The sequence below is a fragment of the Geotrypetes seraphini genome, chromosome 7 (assembly GCF_902459505.1).
Source record: "Geotrypetes seraphini chromosome 7, aGeoSer1.1, whole genome shotgun sequence".
Classification (NCBI taxonomy): Eukaryota; Metazoa; Chordata; class Amphibia; order Gymnophiona; family Dermophiidae; genus Geotrypetes; species Geotrypetes seraphini.
In genome coordinates, this window is record NC_047090.1 from 159,951,209 (window position 1) to 159,970,941 (window position 19,733).

A 19,733-nucleotide genomic window follows, 5' to 3' on the forward strand; every position below is an offset into this window, starting at 1 on the left:
ACATATGCTCAGTACGCCACTGAATTCATCATACCTCAAAATACTTACCAGTAGTCTTCCCAATGTTATTTGTTCTTTGCAGCCTCTGTTTTCATTTCTACAGTACATTTGAAGAGCAAGTACTTCTCTCCTACAGCAGTTATCCTTAAATACCTGAAATTGAAAGAGTGTTTAAATATGCAAAGTACTTGGAGATATAATAAAACTTTTTTTTAAAACTCAAGCACATGCTTTTTCATTTCTGAAGGTCTTGGCCTGTTTGTGGTCACAAGACAAAGGAGTTTTAGTGGTGTTAGGGTACTCTTAATCAGGTGTATATCCATATCATTCAACCAATATATGATCTATAAATTTTTGCTTTTAAGACTGAGCATGAGATATATATTCACAGCTGCTAAGTTATCCAGTTCCACAAAGGAGTCTTTGATTTGAACTTACAAGTCCAAAGCAGTGTGGGATTTATAGTCCTTGCTTCTATTCACTGAAGTCCCTGATGCAAGTGCCAGAAAGTCAGAACTGGTCTGAAATCTACGTCCTGGAACGGGGGTAACTTGGCAGCTGTGTATACTGTGGAAACGTTCTTGCAAAAACCATGATTAGGGAAGATTAAGTTCTTACCTCAACAATCTTTTTTCCAGTAGATGGGTACAGTAGTCTGGACTATAGGTTTTATCCCCCTAATCAAGGAAAACTTGCAGAAGGCATTAAATAGATTCTTCAGCTTCACCTCCTTGTGTTACTGGGCAGTGCTTTTCTCCCTCAGTTCGTACCAAAGAAATGGATAACTTCTAAATAGGAGAAAGAGCAAGGAGGACACGGGGAACTCCCTGACAAGTCAATTTTGTTCTGCTCTGCAACAAAGCAAGTAATTTATCAAATGGAAACATACTATAACCAAAAGTGGAACATAACAACCCACCTACCTAATTGAGGGGCCTGGGATAGGCACGTGGGATCTCTCGGAGAGAGAAAGAGATAATGATTACTGTGGATTACAGGTTGGGCAGACTGGATGGACCATTCGGGTCTTTATCTGCCGTCATCTACTATGTGGATGGGCAGACTAGATGGGCCATGTGGCCTTTATCTGCCATCATGTTTCTATGTAACACTAACATTTATACAGCATTTCTTGCTTCTTATAGGCTTTTGATAGAAAGAACTATTGTATCACTCTTCACCTCTGTTAGATGGACAGCCCATGAGCATTTCTTTACCTCTTGGCTGCCCAAAGACAAACATCCAGAACTCCACAATATAACTGAGACCCTAATCAGGTATACTCTGGCAGGACGTGCCATCCAGACTACTATACCCATCGAATGGCAAGAAATTTATTGAGGTAAGAACCTAATCTTCCCTTCCAGTTCAAAGGGTACAGTAGTCTGGACTATATGGACCATTCAAAGCAGTCTCCTGAATCTAGGGCAGGACAGGTAAGCTCACTTGAAGCACTGAGGCCTAAAAGTTGCATCCTTTTTTTGCTGCCATATCCACTCTGTAAAATTTTGTAAAAGTATAGAGCATGGTCCATATAGCTGCCCTACAAAGCTCGGCCGGTACAACCCAGAACTCTGCCCATGATAAAACCACACTTCTTATGGAAGGTGCCTTCGATGAAATTGGAGGCTGTTTATCAGTGCCAATGTATGCAGTCACAATAGCCATATGACTCCATCTGGAATTAGTAACCTTGGCAGCTGTCTTTCCTAGCCAACTACAGCTTCTCAATACAAGCAGATGGCTGGACAGATGAAAGGGATTTGTTACTTCTAGGTGATGGATAAGAACTCTCCTGACATCCAGCAACACCAAAGTCTTATCCTGTAGTTTTCTCCTGTGGACGAAAATGCCAGCAACCGGACTTCCTGATTTACATGAAATGCTGACACCCCTTTCAGCAGGAAAGGCGGCATGATGTGTAGAGACACTCCAGCCTCTGTACTCCTGAGGAAAGGCTCCCTACATGAGAGAGCCTGAAGTTCCAACACCCTTCTTGCTGAAGCAATAGATACTAGAAAAACTGTCCTCACGGTGAGATCGGATAGCGACACCTCCAGCAAAGGTTTGTGCGGAGCACTGTCAATCATGTTTTCAACTCCACCTCCTTCCCAGGGAGCTGCTCCTACCCCCTCAGTTTCTACAAAAGCAATTAAGTAGCACTGTAATAAAAGACATAACTGGAAGAAGGGAAATGGGGAAAATCTACAACATCACAATACTGATCTACTCTATAACAAACAGGGTAATTGTCATTATAACATCCACCCCAGGAACATTTTGACGTAGTCGGCATCTAACATAAAGCGACTTGTTTGTGAATCTGGGCCTTTAGCTTTTAATAAGTGTGATGTATAGCTTTCCTGTTCTTTAACATATTTCACTCCCTCTGTACATACCGTATTTCCACGCACTTTTTACCCCCCAAAAAAAGTCGGTGGAAAAAAGGGTACGTCCTATGGAACGAATACCCAAATCCCCCCCACCCTGCCCCTTGCATGCCGCCGCCAATGCTGGTCGTTTGCTGCCGCCGAAAGTAGAGGAAGGGAAAGGTCAGGCGGGTGCAGCAATTGCACACCGCTGGCCCAGAAGCCTTACCCCTGACATCAATTTTGAAGTCGGCGTGGCTGGTGCGGACCTTCTCTCCGACGTCAGAATTGACGTCGGGGGTAAGGCTTCTGGGCTGGAAGAATGCAATCGCTGCACCTGCCTGGCCCTTTCCCTTCCTCTACTTTCAGCGGCAGCCATTACGGTGCTGCGCTGCTGAGCCAGGAGTTCTCCCCCTTCATAGACGTGTCCTCACAGCAGCAGCGGGAGGTAATTAAATTCAATGGGCAGGTAAACGGGTGGGCAGGCGAACAGGCGGTCAGGCTTGGGGGGGGGGGCACTAGAGGACAGAGGCTGGAAGGCAGTGAGGGGAAGATAGGAGGGAGGGAGGAAGGGACAATTGTTGGGCCCAAGGAAGGAAGGAAAGAAAGAAAGAAATCACCAGACAATGGGGGGGGGGAGGAAGAGGACAAAGGCTGGAAGGCATTGAGGGGGACATAGGAAGGTGAGAGGGAGGAAGGGACAATTGTTGGGCCTGAGGAAGGAAAGAAAGAAAGAAATCACCAGACAATAAAGGTAGGGAAAATGATTTTATTTTCAATCTAGTGATCAAAATGTGTCAGTTTTGAGAATTTATATCTACTGTCTATATTTTGCACTATATTTTATTCATTTTTCTATAGTTGTTACTGAGGTAACATTGCATATTTTAAAAAGTCATCTGCCTTGACATCTGTGCCCTGTCCCTGCCCGCCCTATCCCAGCCTACCACTAGACCACCAGAGGGGGGACAGGGTACAGAGCCTGGCAAGGTGTGGGGTTGGGTGCAGAGCCTGGCAGGGAGAATTTGGTTCAGAATATTTTTTTTCTTGTTTTCCTCCTCTAAATCTAGGGTGCGTCTTATGGTCAGGTAAGTCTTATGGCGCGGAAAAATATAGTACATTGGGAAATATCCACTATTGCTATACTTTGATACCCTTACTTCCCAAATTTCATTAGTCTGTCGTCATATCACTGTTACCAGAAAACTAAAATCTCTGCTGTTGAGTAGAATCGTTCTTTACTTCTCAAAAAATCATTTCAGTATATTCTGGTATTTGTACTCATTTTCCATTAAAATATAAGACATTGGAATTTAAAAGAAAAATGTGAATGTATATAATCTATGATAAGAATGCAATTCTGAGTTCTTCTGTAAATTTATCAGTAATTAGAACTGATAAGAGGCATACTATACCTTATCTTTAATGATGATTTCTTGACAAGCAACACATACTGGACTAGAAGAACTGGAAAAAAGAAAAGAAAAGAATGTTTAGACAAACTGTATTTGATCAGTTTCTTCAAACTATTGCCTTTACAAACATAAGATGAAACTAAAAAAATTAATTATTTTGGGGGTCAGTTTAGTCTTAGTCTACACTTGAAAAATTTCTAGTAAAAAATACAGGCAAACAAGGTAAAATTTAGTCATACATGTTAATTTCCTTTCCTTGAGTTCTACCATACCAGTCTGTACAAGTGGATTGTGTCCCTTGCTTGCCAGCAGTTGGAGGCAGAAATATTTATTTTTCTAGCGACCACCCTGTTGCCTTCTGGAATTCTCCAGTATTCCCCTGTCACAGCAAAATTAAGTTACCGATGTACCAGAACTATAGCCCATCTGATCACTGTAACATAGAATTCTAACAGATATCTACATATGCCATAAAACTGAAGTCTTCTAGGCAGGTAGGGTATCAAACTGGTATGGCAGGACTCAAGGAAATGAAATGAATAAATATGATTAAATTTCACTTTTGTTAACTCTGCCATAACAGACCTAGCCCTTTTCCCCTTTCTTCTTCTCTTGACACACCGTTTGAGATACACTGATTTAAGTAGTCAATTTTTTAGCCTGTTCTCCCAGAAGAGCCCAGAGGTAATGAGAACCCAGCATTGATGAAACAAGAGAAGTTGGCCTCTGATGGGTTGGGGAGGTGGCTAAGATGGGGGAAATGCGGCTATGCTCTCTAGAAGCATGCCAAAAAAGACCGAGCTGGGTTTTGAGGAGCTGAGGTTTCTGAGGCTTCTGTGATTTCTGCCTCTTCTGTGGTGGGGGTTTGGAAGAGGACAAGGTGGTTGGATAATGTCTCTTGTATGATGAGGAAGCAGGTCTCTGGGAAGACTTATATGGCCGAGTCTTAGCCTTGAACCCCATTAAGGTGGTCCAGTTTTGTTCATGTTGTGTATGTCTTTGGGTGGCATCCTCAACCTTGTCCCCAAAGAGCTCTTCACCAAGACAGGGAATATTTGCTAAACGATCCTGAACATTAATAACCATGTCAGAGACTCGAAGCCAAGCAAGATGTCTCATAGCAATAGACATAGCCGATGCTCTGGATATCACATCAAATGCATCAAAAGCTGATCGTGCCATAAACTTTCTGGTTTGGAATAGCTATGAGTAATCTCCTGGATCTCTGGAAGTCGTTCATATGAAATATATTGTTCAAAATCAGCCAACTTCTTTATAAGTTGCTTAAGATAAAATGACATATAGAAGTTATAGCTGAGAATTCGGCTGGTCAACATAGAGTTCTGGAAGAAGCGGCACCCAAATTTATCCACAATATGGCCTTCATATCCTGGTGATGCAGTAGAATATAATCTTGTACTGGAGAATTTTTAAAGAGTGGATTCTACCAGTAAAGACTGATGTGGTAATTGCAACTTATCAAAGCCAGGACAGAATTGTATTCTGTACAAGAGTAAATCTTTCTTGGAGCTATGGGAAGAGTGAGAGGAGTCTCCCAGTTCTCAAACAGAGCTTCCTTAAGTAGATTGTGACGAGGCAATTTGAGAAGCTATTTAGGAGGTTTGTCAAAATCTAATTCTTCAAGGAGTTCTGCTCTGGGTTTAATAATGTCTGACTCCAGTTTAACAGGCAAAGCTTTCTCCATCTGCCTGATAAATTTAGTGAAAGATAGTTCCTTCTGGAGGTGATCTGCATCTTGGCGGTGGAGGAAATGGAACTGCTGGGATGCCATATGACTCAGGAGCAGATAGTGTGGGTTCAAGATCAGTATCAGTGTTTTGTTCTGAAAGATCAGAATCAACATCCCCAACTCCAAGAGATTCTCTATAGGAAGGAGAAGAAGGATGCTTCCTGGTCAGATGAGTATGTTGACTGTGACAGTGTTGAGAAGAGCTCCTTTGATGATGTCGGTACCGGTCAGATGACGATCGACGTCAAGTGTGTGTACATTTCGACCTACATCGAGGAGAATGTGAGCCGGTACCATGCGATGTTCTCTTGGATTTAGAAAAGCGAGCATCGGTATCGTGGGATCTCGATGTCCTTTGATGTTTCACTGGAGAGGTGGATTCGGTAGCATGAGGCCTTGATGTGCCATGCTCAGGGTGGGCCAGTATTGAGGGAGTCTATGCAAGTATCGGTACCACGTGTATCTTAAACAGATCACCGAGTTCCCTCTGAAAAAACTCCTTCAGTTGGTCCTGGAAGGACTGCACCGGTACCATTGGCTCAATAGCCGGTACCATTGGTGCTGCAAAGTGTCAAGGGGTGGATGACCTCAATGAGGAAGCACGCCCTGGAGAAGAAACAGCCTGCACAGAAGGAGATTGATGATGACGTCAATGCTTTGCATGCATCGAGGGACTCAATGCAGAAGATGCCTGCGACGCTGGTTGTGAAGAGGACAGCTTCTTAGCAGGTTTACTCAATGCATGAACAGCATCCAATGTTGAGGGAGGCATTGATGCTGGTACAAATGGCATCGATTTGTCACTGGAGGCTATGGCTGATCTAAACAGCTTCTCTTGCTGGATGTGTTGAGCCTTAAGAGAGCATTTTTGTAAAATAGAACAGCGGATACAAGTGTCTAGCCGATGCTACGGCCCCAAACACTGAATGCACCAGTTATGCGGTCAGTGATGGAGATAGGACGCTAGCAACTGGTGCACTTTTTGAACTTGCTAGAATGCCTAGACATGAGAGGGAAAATCTCGGTGGCAAGGTAAAAAAACTCAATGTTGGCATCCCGAGACCGAAAAACAGAGAGAAAAAGCCCGAAGGCCTGACTGAGGAAAAAAGCATGAGGATAATAAATAAATAAATATATATATATATATATTTTTTTTTTAAGAAAAAGACTGACGTAAAGTACATTGGAAAACACAAGAAAACAAAAGAAAAATGAGCTGAAAGGCAAAAATACAATTGAACGGGAAGGCAACTTGATTGGACAGAGTCCAAAACACAATTTATTTGCTCCGTGGAAAACGAAGAACTAAAGAACAGCGAGCCGATGTTGGGCGGGAAGGCATTCGTGAATGCATGGTGTGGACAGTCTCGAAGCTTCTTAAGAAGTTTAAAGTGACAGTATTCTTTTAGCACTATCCGTACCAGGCTCTGTGAATGACGACAACCAACATGTGAGAATATGCTGCCTGCTTGTCCAAGGATAACTCCCCCAACAAACACTCAAGCAATATAAAGCTATTCTCAGATATGAGTGCATACAGGAGCTAAGTCTGTAGTACCAGCTACCCATATCTTCAAGCATGTTAGCCATGGGAATGGAAGAAGGGGGTTGTGAATGCAAGCTTTGTCCCTATACTCACTATAACCTGAAGATAGTACTGCATCACAAGAGTGGAGATTCTTGCTATTGAAGGGGACTGATCTTGATAAAGCTTGACAGCGAAACATGTCAGCTAGTCCCTTCTCGGTGCAGACAAAGAAAGCATAACAGTAGTCCGTCCAAGCCAAAAATGAAGCGGCTTTATAGCTAAGTTATCTAATGCTTTTCATTCACTAAACACATGGATATGAGAGTTTAGTAATTGAATTTGCAATTAAAATAAATAAATAACAAAATTAAATAAATAAAAAAGCAGATTGGATGATGACAATATATGCCGATATTGATTCATACAGCCACTCCAAACAATAGAAGGCTGGTGGAGGCATATCTGATAAAGATAGGATTGCTTAAATTGGTGTTTTTGAGTCTATAAATACTGCTATTTTTGTTGCATACAATGAAATAGTTGTGGCATCTCTATTTTCTGTACAGGGCAATTTTTTGTTGAACAGTCACAATTTACAGCCATTACTATTCAGTAAAACTTGAAATTGAGATTATAATACTGTATAATATACTTTATAATCTATAATAATAAAATGCTAAGCGCGCATGCGCACTCTCACTCCGTGCTTCCCTGATCCCTGTTCTGTCGGGCTGTGGTGGTAGGAGTGCGCATGTGCGCCAGACAAGCCTCCCTGCTCACCACCTCGCGGCTTCAGAAACAGCCCCACACTCGCGGCTTCAGGCTCATCCAGCTCCAGCACAGCAGAGAGTCGGCAGTACAGAGTAATCAGTTTCTCCTTCCTTCCCGCAATCCAACCGGTTTCCTTAGGCCCTTCCCTTCCCGCGGTCCCGGCTCCAGCAGCCTGCAGCACTGTGCACACGCTGCTTCAGGGCCTTCTACTGCCCTGATTTACTCTGGCACGTCCCTGATGACATCATCAGAGACGCGGCAGAGCAAATCAGGACAGTAGAAGGCCACGAAGCAGCATGTGTAGAGTGCTGCTGGAGTCACAGGTTTGTCGGGACCGCGGAAAGGGAAAGGGGGGTAGGGGAAATGCTGCTGCTGTACAGGGAAGTAGTGTGGGGGGAGGTAAATGGAGGGGAAATAATTCAAACAACTTACTCTGTGAAACTTCCATTATTACACAAAAAAAAGGTAGGTGACAAAAGGAGAGAGAGACACAGAAAAAAAAAATCCACATACAGCAGCCAAAGAGACAAACACCAAAACAAACACAGACAGAGAGACCAAAAGTAAGAAATACAGACAGCAGCCAAAGAGATAGACAGAAGGTGACAGTCAAAACACCACACAGAAGAACAGGGGTTTAAAGAGACAGATTTAAAGGAAAAAAAAAAATTTGGACAAGGAGAGAGAGACAAACAGAAAAAAAAGACAGGGGCTACAGAGACAGATTAAAAGAGATAGACACCAGAACAAAGACAAACAGATATACAGCGGCCAAGGAGACAGACAGCAAAAAAAGACAAACAAGCCTACTGCTGGATGGGGGAGCAGGAAAGAGGTGCTGATGGACAGGGGAAGTGACAGGGGAAGAAAAAGGAAGAGAGACCTACTGCTGGACAGCGGGACAGGAAAGAGGTGCTGCTAGACAGGGGGGAGATAAAAAAAAGGGAGAAGGGTTGCTGCTGGATAAGGGGAGCAGTGAAGGGGTAGTGGTGGACACAGGGAAGGTAAAAGGAAGGGAGAATGGGTGGACAGCCGAGGAAAAAGAAAGACAGAAAGAAATACAGAAAGTGGCTAAGGAGAGAGAGAAAGAAATAAAGACAAGACACACACACATATATTCTAGCACCCGTTAATGTAACGGGCTATAAGACGAGTTAAATATAATTTTAATTATATGTTTTGATATTATTGTTTGTTATTTAACGTTATGGATTTTATTTTGTGACTTTAGAATCCGCTTAGGTTTTAGGCGGGCTATAAGCTTTTTAAATAAATAAATAAACAATTTACAAGTGCCAGAGAAGACTGATGTTAAATCAAATAGAGAATGACATAGACACAAAATGTGTCCCCATCCCCATGGAGCTCCTTTCCCATGAACTTTGTCCCCATCCCCATGAACTCTGTCTGATCCCATCCACATAATCCTTGAATAGTTATGATTTTATATTGAAATAATTTTATAAAGTATAACGAGATACAATATTCTCAACAACTGTCATTTTATAAATAAAAAAAAAAATACAGAAACCCCTGTCTCCGTCTCACAAATATCCCCACCACTATCAAGAAAACTGAACAAGCCAAATTATTACAGAATGTTATGTACATAGAAAAATCATGCTAACGGAAACCTTGGTCACACACACAAATCACAAATACCAAATCCATGATAAACATATAATAAATTGAACCAAAATTCCAAGATGACACACCTTGTATGTAGTAAACACCAAAGAAATAGATCAATTTCCTCCTATATTGTGCAAAACAAAGATCACATATAGAAAGAATAGTATTAGGGGAGTGCAACTAGAGCAACTGCCCCCTGTCCAGAGAGAGATCTAAGGCTGCCAAAGTTACATCGGAAGGAAGGACTTGGTTGAAGGAATGCCCCTGTGAAGTATTTTCTTCCATCGCTATAGCTCTTAAGCAGGGATCTCAAAGTCCCTCCTTGATGGCTACAATCCAGTCGGGTTTTCAGGATTTCCCTAATGAATATGCCATTGAAAGTAGTGCATGCACATAGATCTCATGCAGATTCACTGAGGAAATCCTGAAAACCCAACTGGATTGCGGCCCTCAAGGAGGGACTTTGAGGCCTCTGCTCTTAAGGTACTGAAGGGTCTCAGGAGGGAGGTGGATGGGGAGAGAGGCAAAGAGGGGTTGACCCGTGGCAATCACATTTTTTACTGCAGAAACAAGGCTTACCGCCGCTCCTATAAAGCTTTGCTCTCGGACCCTTGGTAAACTTTCTGGATTTTCCCCATTCCTGCAGATTTACCGCAGTTTACCATGGGATCCCGTCTCCATGTCATTCGCTAAAATCAACCTGACTGATCTTTATTTACAATTTACAGTATTTCTATGTAAATTACCTTCCTTGTAAATTCTGTTGTTCAGAATATGTTGAATAAGTTATTCTTAAGCACAAGCTTACCAAGGAAATTTTATATTTTTGCCCAAGTAGTTTACATCTGCTCCTGCAAGATTTCAACGTAATCAGAACCAGCTTTTATTAGGCACTATTATCATGAGATTTCATTCATAACTACCAATAGGGTGGGCATACCTATTTTTATATCCTCCTCCAATCTCACCCAGTCATCACAGCAACTGGTCTTGATTAGGCTTCCTAAATTATGGCTTGTATTTCTAAGTGTGGCCACCGAGGGTGCCTAAATCAGCAGGCTCCTTGTAGAAAGGCATCAGCTGCAAGTCAATCACACTTAGGCACCATTTATAGAATCGAGCCTTAAGGTGCCTATCACAAAGCTTAGGCGCTGGTAATGTAGGTCAGAGCTTTACTGACTTACACTGCAGGTGCAAGTTGTTTTCAAAATCATGCCTAATGGTGCCTATCTCTGCTTCCACCCCCACAAACATGCTTGTTTAAGCACTTACCATTTATAGAATTGGGTAGGCATTTATTGGCCAATTAAATTTTCTTTTCCAACCATGAGCTTGTTAAAGCTCATTTAGGAAATTAACATAGATGCTGATTTAGGCGCTCTTTATAGATCTGGCAACTGAATGGCTTAAGGCATGGGGGAAGTCACTGCTTGCCCTAGATCGGTAGAATGGAACGCTGCTACTATTTGGGGTTTTGCCAGGTACTTGTGATATGGCTTGGCCTCCGTGGAGATGGGATATTGGGCTAGATGGACCATTGGTCCGACCCAGTAAGGTTATTCTTATGTTCTTATGCCCGTCACTCTTTCCATATGCCATCAATGTTGCATTCCCAGCAGCATAGCCAGCCCAGGAAACGCACCTAGCTCTTCCATATGGCAACTTATGGCATCAGTGGTGTAGCAAGGGTGGGAGGCACCCAGGGCGGTGGCGCAACCTCCACACACACACCGCCCCCACGCCCTCCTCTCTGGCCCTCTACTCATTCCACACCCCCACGCCACACTCACAGTGGCCCTTCCCACCCCTTACCTCTAAATCTTCTCCAGCCTGAGCAGCTTCTCTGCATGCTGTTTACACTGGCAAAGATTTTAAAGAGCTACAGGGTGGCAGGAAAGGGAGGGCACAAGCGTGGCGTAAGGGAACAGAGAGGTGCCGGCGCTTCCACCAAGATGGCGTCTGGGACGATCTGCCCCTCCCCCCCATTTCCCCCTAACTATGCCACTGTATGGCATTTACAAACGAGTCAACAAGCAAGCCACTATCTCAAGACAGTTCTAAATTATATCATTCCTAAATAAGCTGAACAATACATGTACATTTCTGTCATAAACAGGTTTATTCATAAGCTTAAACTACTTTATGGTTGAAGAGGGATTTTCCAAAGTAGGTGGCAATTTTATTAGTTAACATTTTCCTCATTTCTGCAATAATCAGAGAGAAACAATTTTGATTTTAAGGATAAAAGATATAGCTTTACTTAGGTGGAAAAAATCTTCACTGCATTGTTCTAAAAGCAAAATACTGCATATGTTCACCTGCTCACATTCAGTTAGTTGATTTTCTCGTGAAACCCCAGAGACAAGAACAAGAGCCAGGCAGCAAAACTAGAGAATATACTCTGCTATCCCTAACAATTAGCAGCAAAGCAGAATATAGGCCATATACACACTGACAAAGAACAGAATGGAGGCACAGAACACGCCAATCCTCTCCCTTAGTCAACAGCAGCACAAAGCATGAGCACAGAGGGCTCTGAGTTTCCCCCTCTCCCAAAAGAAATATTAGGATAGGCAGCAGCTAAGAGAACCTTACTCACAGGAAGGGTGGAACATTGAGAAAGAGCTCTGTGTGACAGAGGGATGGATGCAAACAAAGGTTCTGCTGGAGGAGCGGAGACAAAGGAAAATAGTCTGTGGGCATGATGCGACAGGAGGCAACCAACAGATGCTGTCTCACCCTTACATGATCCTGCACACAAGACTACGCCAACTTGCAGAATAAATTTATGACCTTAAAGACAGCAGAGTAGAATCAGACACATTCAAACATAGTAACATAACATAGTAGATGACGGCAGATAAAGACCCGAAAGGTCCATCCAGTCTGCCCAATTTTTTCTTCGATACAGCCCCCCTCCAGACTCCCTACTACTGTCTTTCTAAAACCTGTCAGGGAGAAAATCTGATTTAGGTGAAATGCAAACAAGAAGCTGGAAGGAAAGAAAGAATGTGCTGCAAAACCAGAGTCTTCAAAATACAGAGGATAAAGTGCCCTATAAGACAATGTCTGCAATTTCAAAATACATCTCACAGAATATATGACCATTTTCAAGTGAAGATCTGTCAAGGACGTATGGTGAATGAGCTTAAAAGGAGAGTCACATTATCTTGGTAATTTTAGTTTTAAAATGCTAATTTTTTCCTACATATTTTAAAGGTGTGGCTCCTGGCCTTTCTGCCAAAAAAAAAACCCCTCCAGAATCTCCTGCACCTGTGCCTGCCAGGGAGAAATCACTCACTCTGCACCCCAGCACTTGAAAGCATACCAGAGTCAGACAAATGTCAGGGTGCCTGCAAGCTCTAAGCAAGATAGAGATGATCGCCACCAAAGTCTCTATTTTTCAAGCGCCACCTCTCAGGGGCCATGCTGTAAGATAAAAGAGATATTGGTCTCCCATGACCACTGCACTGTGCTCCATGATCTGCCCCTGATGAGGGCCCACCAGATGGTGAACAAGATCTGTATACTACAGATGGCGAGGCCAGTCCAGGACTACTAGATGACTAGCAAGTGATGGCTGGCTACTCAATTCTGTCCTCAGGACACACCCAGCCAGTCAGGTTTTCATGATGCCCAAAACAAATATGTATAAGATAGACTGCATACAATAGCGGAGGTGCATGAAATTTTATCTGATGCACATTCATTGTGCGTATCCTGAAAACCTGACTGGCTGAGTGTGTCCCGAGGACTGGGTTGAGAACCCCTACTTTAATGGATCCTGCCAACAAGAGGCCAGGGGAAATAAATAGAGCAGCTCCTGCCATGTTCAGAGCATCACTCTCTATTCCAGAGAATGGAAAATGATAAAACCAGAGGGCATAATTTGAGGTTGAGGGGGTGGTAATGTTAGGAAATTCTTCTTTATGGAGAGGGTGGTTGATGCGAGGAATGGCCTCCCGAGGGAGATGGTAGAGAAAGAAATGGTGACAGAGTTCAAACAAGCATTGGATATGAACAGAGGATCTCTAATCAATAAATAATGGGTATTCATTAAAGGAACTAAGGCCAGTAATGGGCAGGCTTGCATAGTCTGTGTCCCGTATGTGTACATTCAGTTGAGGACAGGCTGGGGAGGCCTTCGCTAGCTGGGATGGTTAAGATGGGCTGGAGTAAGCTTTGATGGAGACTCAAGTAGATAGAACCTAAGCACATATCGGGAAGGGATCTGGGCTTCTGGCCCAGAAACATCTAAGAAAAAGGACCATTTAAATTAAATGATTAATTTATGGAGCATGTATGTTTGGGCAGACTGGATGGACCATACGGGTCTTTATCTGTCGTCATTTACTATGTATAAGGTGCACTCTAATGCCTCAAGTGCCTAAACCACTTCAGAAATATCTCTCTTGAAAGGAACAAAACTGAGTATATTTGACACATTAGTTAAGTCAAAGAAAGTACCACCCCAGCAATCCACCAGTAGTTAGAAATCAGAGATGATCAGCTTCTAGTCCCCTGAATCCAGAACATTCTAGCTGAGAAATCCACCTGTATATTCTCAGACCCTGCAATGTGCACCGTTAGATCATAGAGAGATGGGTCTTGATCCACAAGCAAATCCAGCCAGCCTACTGCTACACTCTGGATGACCCTACTTGATGTAAGCCAAATCAGTGACTTTGTCAGACATCACCCAGAATACCTTCCTTCCAAAAGGGGAATAAACTCTAGCAGTGCCAACCAGAAGGCTATCACCACTTGACTGATGGGTCATGTCAGCTATCTGGGACAACTGACCTTGCACAGCATGACTCGACCCAGAGATGGTGGCATATTGGATAATTTCAGGTTGCAAAGACAAAAAAGGATTGCAGACAGATATACAAGATGCAGGCAAAGTTTGTTTAAAACAAACAAACAATTTGTTACGTACAAATAGACCACTTTTTACAGAATTTCTTTTTGTTAATTTTATTTAAAATTTGATTAAATCGCTTATCAAACTTCTAAACGATATACATAATTAAAATGGGAACAGAGATTTGGGATTTACAAGCATAATATGTTAATATCACAAACAAATAAACAAATGGACAGACTGAAACCATAAGGGAAACTGGGAAAGAAATACAAATGGTAAGAACATAAATGGTAAGAACAACGAGGTAGGAGGTTCAGAAGAAGAAAGAATTAAAACTGAATTCAGGCGGTGTAAAATTCCAGTCGAATATGGGATCCGTGTTTCGATCAACATGTCTTCTTCAGGGGTCCTAGTGAGAAAATGTATACTCAATCACTAAATTGTGGTTACAGATGGTGTGTACCTGGAACAAATAGTAAATTAGTGGAGAGGAAACTTATGATGTACTGATAAAAAGAGTGATATAGAATTTGTGAAAAACTGTTGGGAACAAATTGTTTGTTTTAAATAAACTTTGCTTGCATCTTGTACATCTGTCTGCAATCCTGTTTTGTCTTTGTTCCACTGCATTTTTATTGCAGATTTGTTGGATTTGCTTTTTTGTCCATATAATTCCAGGTTGCACCAGCCATTATATCAGGGATGTCACTGGAATAATTAAATTTCTTTAGCGCCATCTGCTGGTAGGGGGGCTCAGCGCATTAGTCTGTACTGGGCTACAGGGATACAGAATAATTTTGTTTTTCTTAAGACACAAAAATATGCAAAGTAGGAACAATAAGATTAATGCAGAATCCATGTGTGGAAGATTTAAGAGTTTAATCTTCAGCATAAAAAGGTTAACGGAAACTCATGTCACAATCAAAACAAATTTCAGAGAGATTATTTATTTATTTATTTTATTTATTTATTTAGATTTTTATCCCGTCCTCCCAATAGCTCAGAACGGTTTACAAATGAACATACACAGTGCGGAGTAACTAGACATATAAGTAGTACAACAGGTTTAGTGGTTGGATTTATAATTTTTAGAGAGAATTGAATACAGGGAGATTAAGCAGAGGGAGAGAAGGGGGAAATACCGTAGTTTGATTTACGGAAAGTTATAAGCATATAGATGCAAATTTTTAGTGGATAGAGTAAGAGAGGGTCATACTGGAATTTTGGGAAGGAGATAGGAGAGTGGAGGGTGGGGCTTAAGGGGGGGAGAGACAGAGGAGAACTTTATGAAAAGATAGTAGATGTTCATCATCTGGATAAGATTATAAAACCATTTCTAAACAGAATAGCTGGAGCTCCATCCATCCACTATTAAACAGTTTACAAGTAGAAAAGGCTGAAGACTACAGTGACTTTACCTAGAAGTGGTTGTCTTATCAAGATCGCCCTTAAAGAAAGTTCATAATCATCTAAGAAATCATAAGACTCTGACCTCTCTTGTTGCAGCAGCAGGAGATAAAGTGGGAAACAGGCTAGGAATATGAGAGGAGGAGACTTCTGGGGCAATTGAGAGACTTGAGACAGGATGGGAGTATGAGGAGAAAGAGGAGAAGACATAGGCATGGCGGGCGGGGGGGAGAAAAATGGAAAGGCTAGCAAGGACATATACCATAAAAATAAGAGGGTCATTTAATAAATAATGCACACTATTTCTTTTTTACTTACATGTTTTGTTTTGTTTTTCAAGTATTTCTTTACAATCCTTCAATATAGTCTCCCTGCTTTACAATGATCGAGTCCCAACGTCCAGGAAGCTTCATTATTCCATCCAAGAAACCGTTTTTGTTCAGTTGCCGAAAGGACCGGGTAATGGTGGAAGAAAGCTCTTCCAGAGATGCAAAACGAAGTCCACGCATAGGTTGTTTCAACCTTGGAAAAAGGTTGAAGTCTGGTGGACTCATGTCTGGACTGTAAGGAGCATGAGGTAACACTTCCCAGCCGTATTTGCGTGGTTTTCAATGACGACATTCCCTATGTGCGGGTGAGTGTTGTCGTGAAGAATGAGTGGCCCAGCCAAGAGCAATTAAGATCGGGTTTTGTGCATTTTTCTGCACATTTTTTGCAAAAAATCATGATAATACACTGCTGTGACACTTCTTCCACAAGGAACTTTGTCTGTGATAATGATGCCTTCATGATCATAAGCAAAAATCATCATTTGTTTGACTTTTGATTGAGCTCGTCAAAATTTGTGGGGAAGATGGAGCTCTCCACTCATTGGACTGTGATTTCAGCTCCAGCTCAAAGTCTCTGACCCATATTTCATCAATAGCAACAATGCAATTCAAGAATGCCTGACCTTCAACGTCAAATCTTTGTTTCACAGTTGCATTGTCCAAGCGTCTCTGTTGCTTTCATTTTTACATCATTTGCCAGAATTCGGTATACTGATGTCAGTGGAATCCCTGTGGTTTCAGAAATTTCTTCGCATGTCGCATGACATTATTGTTCAAGAGCATCCGCCACGAGTTTCACATATCGTTCATCGGTTGTTGATTTCGGCCTTCCTGGTCTTGCATCATCATCTATGCTCACACTACCACTCTGAAAATGAGATGCCCACTGAGAAACTATACTACGGTCCACTGTTAACTCACCACAAACTTCACGTAATGCACTGTGGATTTCTGTCGGATTTTTGCCACGTAGTTTCAATCTTAATGTACAACCTCTGATTGTCAACAGAGACACATACAGTCTAAATTTCCCACACTTGTCACAGCCACACTGTGTACACTACAGAGCACCTAAGCACACGTTCTGCTGCTTCAAGCACTGAAGTGAAAATTAAACAAGGTTTACTGCAATTGTCTCATCCACTCCCCAATGTTGCCAACCTGTGCATTATTTATGAAATGACCCTCGTATGTGAAGCAAAAATGAAATTAAAAAAGCTAAATACCTTAAAGCAGGGATCTCAAAGTCCCTCCTTGAGGGTCGCAATCCAGTCGGGTTTTCTGGATTTCCCCAATGAATATGCATTGAAAGCAGTGCATGCACATAGATCTCATGCATATTCATTGGGGAAATCCTGAAAACCCGACTGGATTGTGGCCCTCAAGGAGGGACTTTGAGACCCCTGCCTTAAAGCACAGCTATTGTTGACTGCATACTGCAAGGGATTTTCACTACTATTTATTAAGTATCTCAAAAGCAAATTACATCACTACTTGCAAGGTGAGCCATTCTAAGACACGCCCTCTTACCACTTCCTGCAAAAACATGAAAGTACGGAAACTTTTTGAAGAACCCTTGTATATGTGAGGAACAGCCTGATTTACTAAGCTTCTCCCTTGGACATATTTTATAACAGGGGTGTCCAATGTCGGTCCTCGAGGGCCGCAGTCCAGTCGGGTTTTCAGGATTTCCTCAATGAATATGCATTGAAAGCAGTGCATGCACATAGATCTCATGCATATTCATTGGGGAAATCCTGAAAACCCGACTGGACTGCGGCCCTCGAGGACCGACATTGGACACCCCTGTTTTATAGGAACCACAGAAGGTCTCCCCTTTAACCCCCTTCCAATTTTGATAGAGTTAATGAGAAGGGTGAGAAAGAGGTTCCCAAGTTTTTAGGCTGTCTCCTAGACCTAGAGATCTGTCAAGATCTAGCTTTCTTATATTTAGCAAATGATACTGTAGATAGCTAGAAAAATGCTGGAAGCTCAACGGGTTCTATTAGAACGATAGGCCAATTACAAATGTTTCGGAAAACCTTAAAAACCTTGCTTTTTTCACAATATTTAAAAAGTTTACCTGCAGTATCCACTAATCAATAACAATGCAAGATCTTTTTTTACGATAGTTTCTAATTTAAACTCTACTAATTTTTATTTCTTATCATTTTATGTATATTCTGGTCTCCTAACTATTTGTAAATCGAGTCGAGCTCCGATAAGAGATGACCCGCTACATAAATCGAAGACTAGATTAGATTAAAGAAATGAAGAACAAATAATTTGCTGAGCAGAAAAATAGTACACATACCTCAGTAATGCAGTCATACACGTTTCGCAGAATCTGTGTCCACATTCTGTCTGTCTAGGATTGCAGAGCACAAGGTGACACTTTTCACATTTATACTTTTCTTCAACTGGCTTCAAAAATTTCTCTCTGTAACCTCCTTGTTCCGGCACATAAATAGTAATTTCAAGGCTTCGATCTGGATTCACTTTTTGCTGAACTGCTTGCACTGATACAGTGGGTTCTAACGTTCTCCCAGCATCCATGTTATAATAGCTAAATTCTGTAAAAGATGAAATAAATAAATAAACACACACACGTGGTCTTGCCCTCTCTCAATATAACAGCAGAGTCATTTTTCTGAATGATATACACTGAGCCACTATACAATATGGATCTCAAAATCTTCACATCATTAAACTTAAAACACATTAGCCTAAGTTTTTACCTTATACAAAAAAAATTGCAGTAAGAGTGAACTTTATCTATTCATATAACCCCCCCTTTTACTAAGTCACTGTAGAGGTTTATACCGTGGCCTGGAGTGCTAAATGCTCCGAAGCGCATCAGAATTCCTATGAGCGTCAGAGCATTTAGCGTCCCAGCTTAGTAAAAGAGGTATCAAGGAAAAAATTGGCTAACACAATAATACTCCTGGAAAAAATGTTTGAAGGATGAAAAGATGTGGAATCAAAAATTTTTTTTTGAAATGATGGACATCAGTATGAGCCTCTGATATCTTTAACTTGATATATTTTTCAGCGTTTGCACTTGCATTTTAACTCACCATTTTTTTAGTGGTTGCATTTGCACTTTAATTCACCACTTAAAGTTTTTCAGAGACTTATTTCCAGCATTTCAACATTCACAGCACTTCATTTCATTTCGTCTTGGGAGATACTTTATTTCATGCTTTAGTATTTAAGCTTTTTTAATTTTTTTGTTCTCCTAGAGTAAATGTTTGTAAGAATTTAAAGCTCATACACTTATTTGATTACGTATCACACAGGACAATATGATGTATGAGGCAGTTCTTATTCAGACTTATGTCTGGTGCTAGTCACTAATGAGTTACTGCCTGAGCCAACTGTTTTCGTGTGCTATCAGAGGCTCATACTGATGTCCCATCATTTCAAAAAAAAATTTTTGATTCCACATCTTTTCATCCTTCAAACATTTTTTCCAGGAGTATTATTGTGTTAGCCAATTTTTTCCTTGATATTTGTTTGGTCTCTATTGGCAACAAGATCCGTTGGGTTCCATTTGTTGTGCTATTTTTAGTAAAAGAGGGCCATAATTTTGCTAACATTAATGGGCTGAAAGTTCGTTCATAGGAGTGTATGTCTGTTAGGCAATGTTAAATATAACCACTCTT

At 41.6% G+C, this 19,733-nt stretch overlaps 1 protein-coding gene across 5 annotated transcripts in view; it reads right to left on the reverse strand.

Annotated features, from left to right (window-relative positions):
- The window catches only part of TRAF3 (TNF receptor associated factor 3), a 136,976-nt gene that overhangs the window by 69,255 nt on the left and 47,988 nt on the right, over window positions 1–19,733 (reverse strand). For all 5 annotated transcript variants that reach the window (XR_004540177.1, XM_033952950.1, XM_033952952.1 and 2 more), the window contains exons 2-4: window positions 18,383–18,641; window positions 3,785–3,836; window positions 49–153 (exon numbers count right to left, since the gene is read on the reverse strand). Coding sequence is in view for 4 of the 5 variants with exons in the window: in XM_033952949.1 (XP_033808840.1) it covers window positions 49–153; window positions 3,785–3,836; window positions 18,383–18,641 (416 nt within the window). In the remaining variant the exon portion in view is untranslated. The remainder of the gene's footprint in view (window positions 1–48; window positions 154–3,784; window positions 3,837–18,382; window positions 18,642–19,733) is intronic.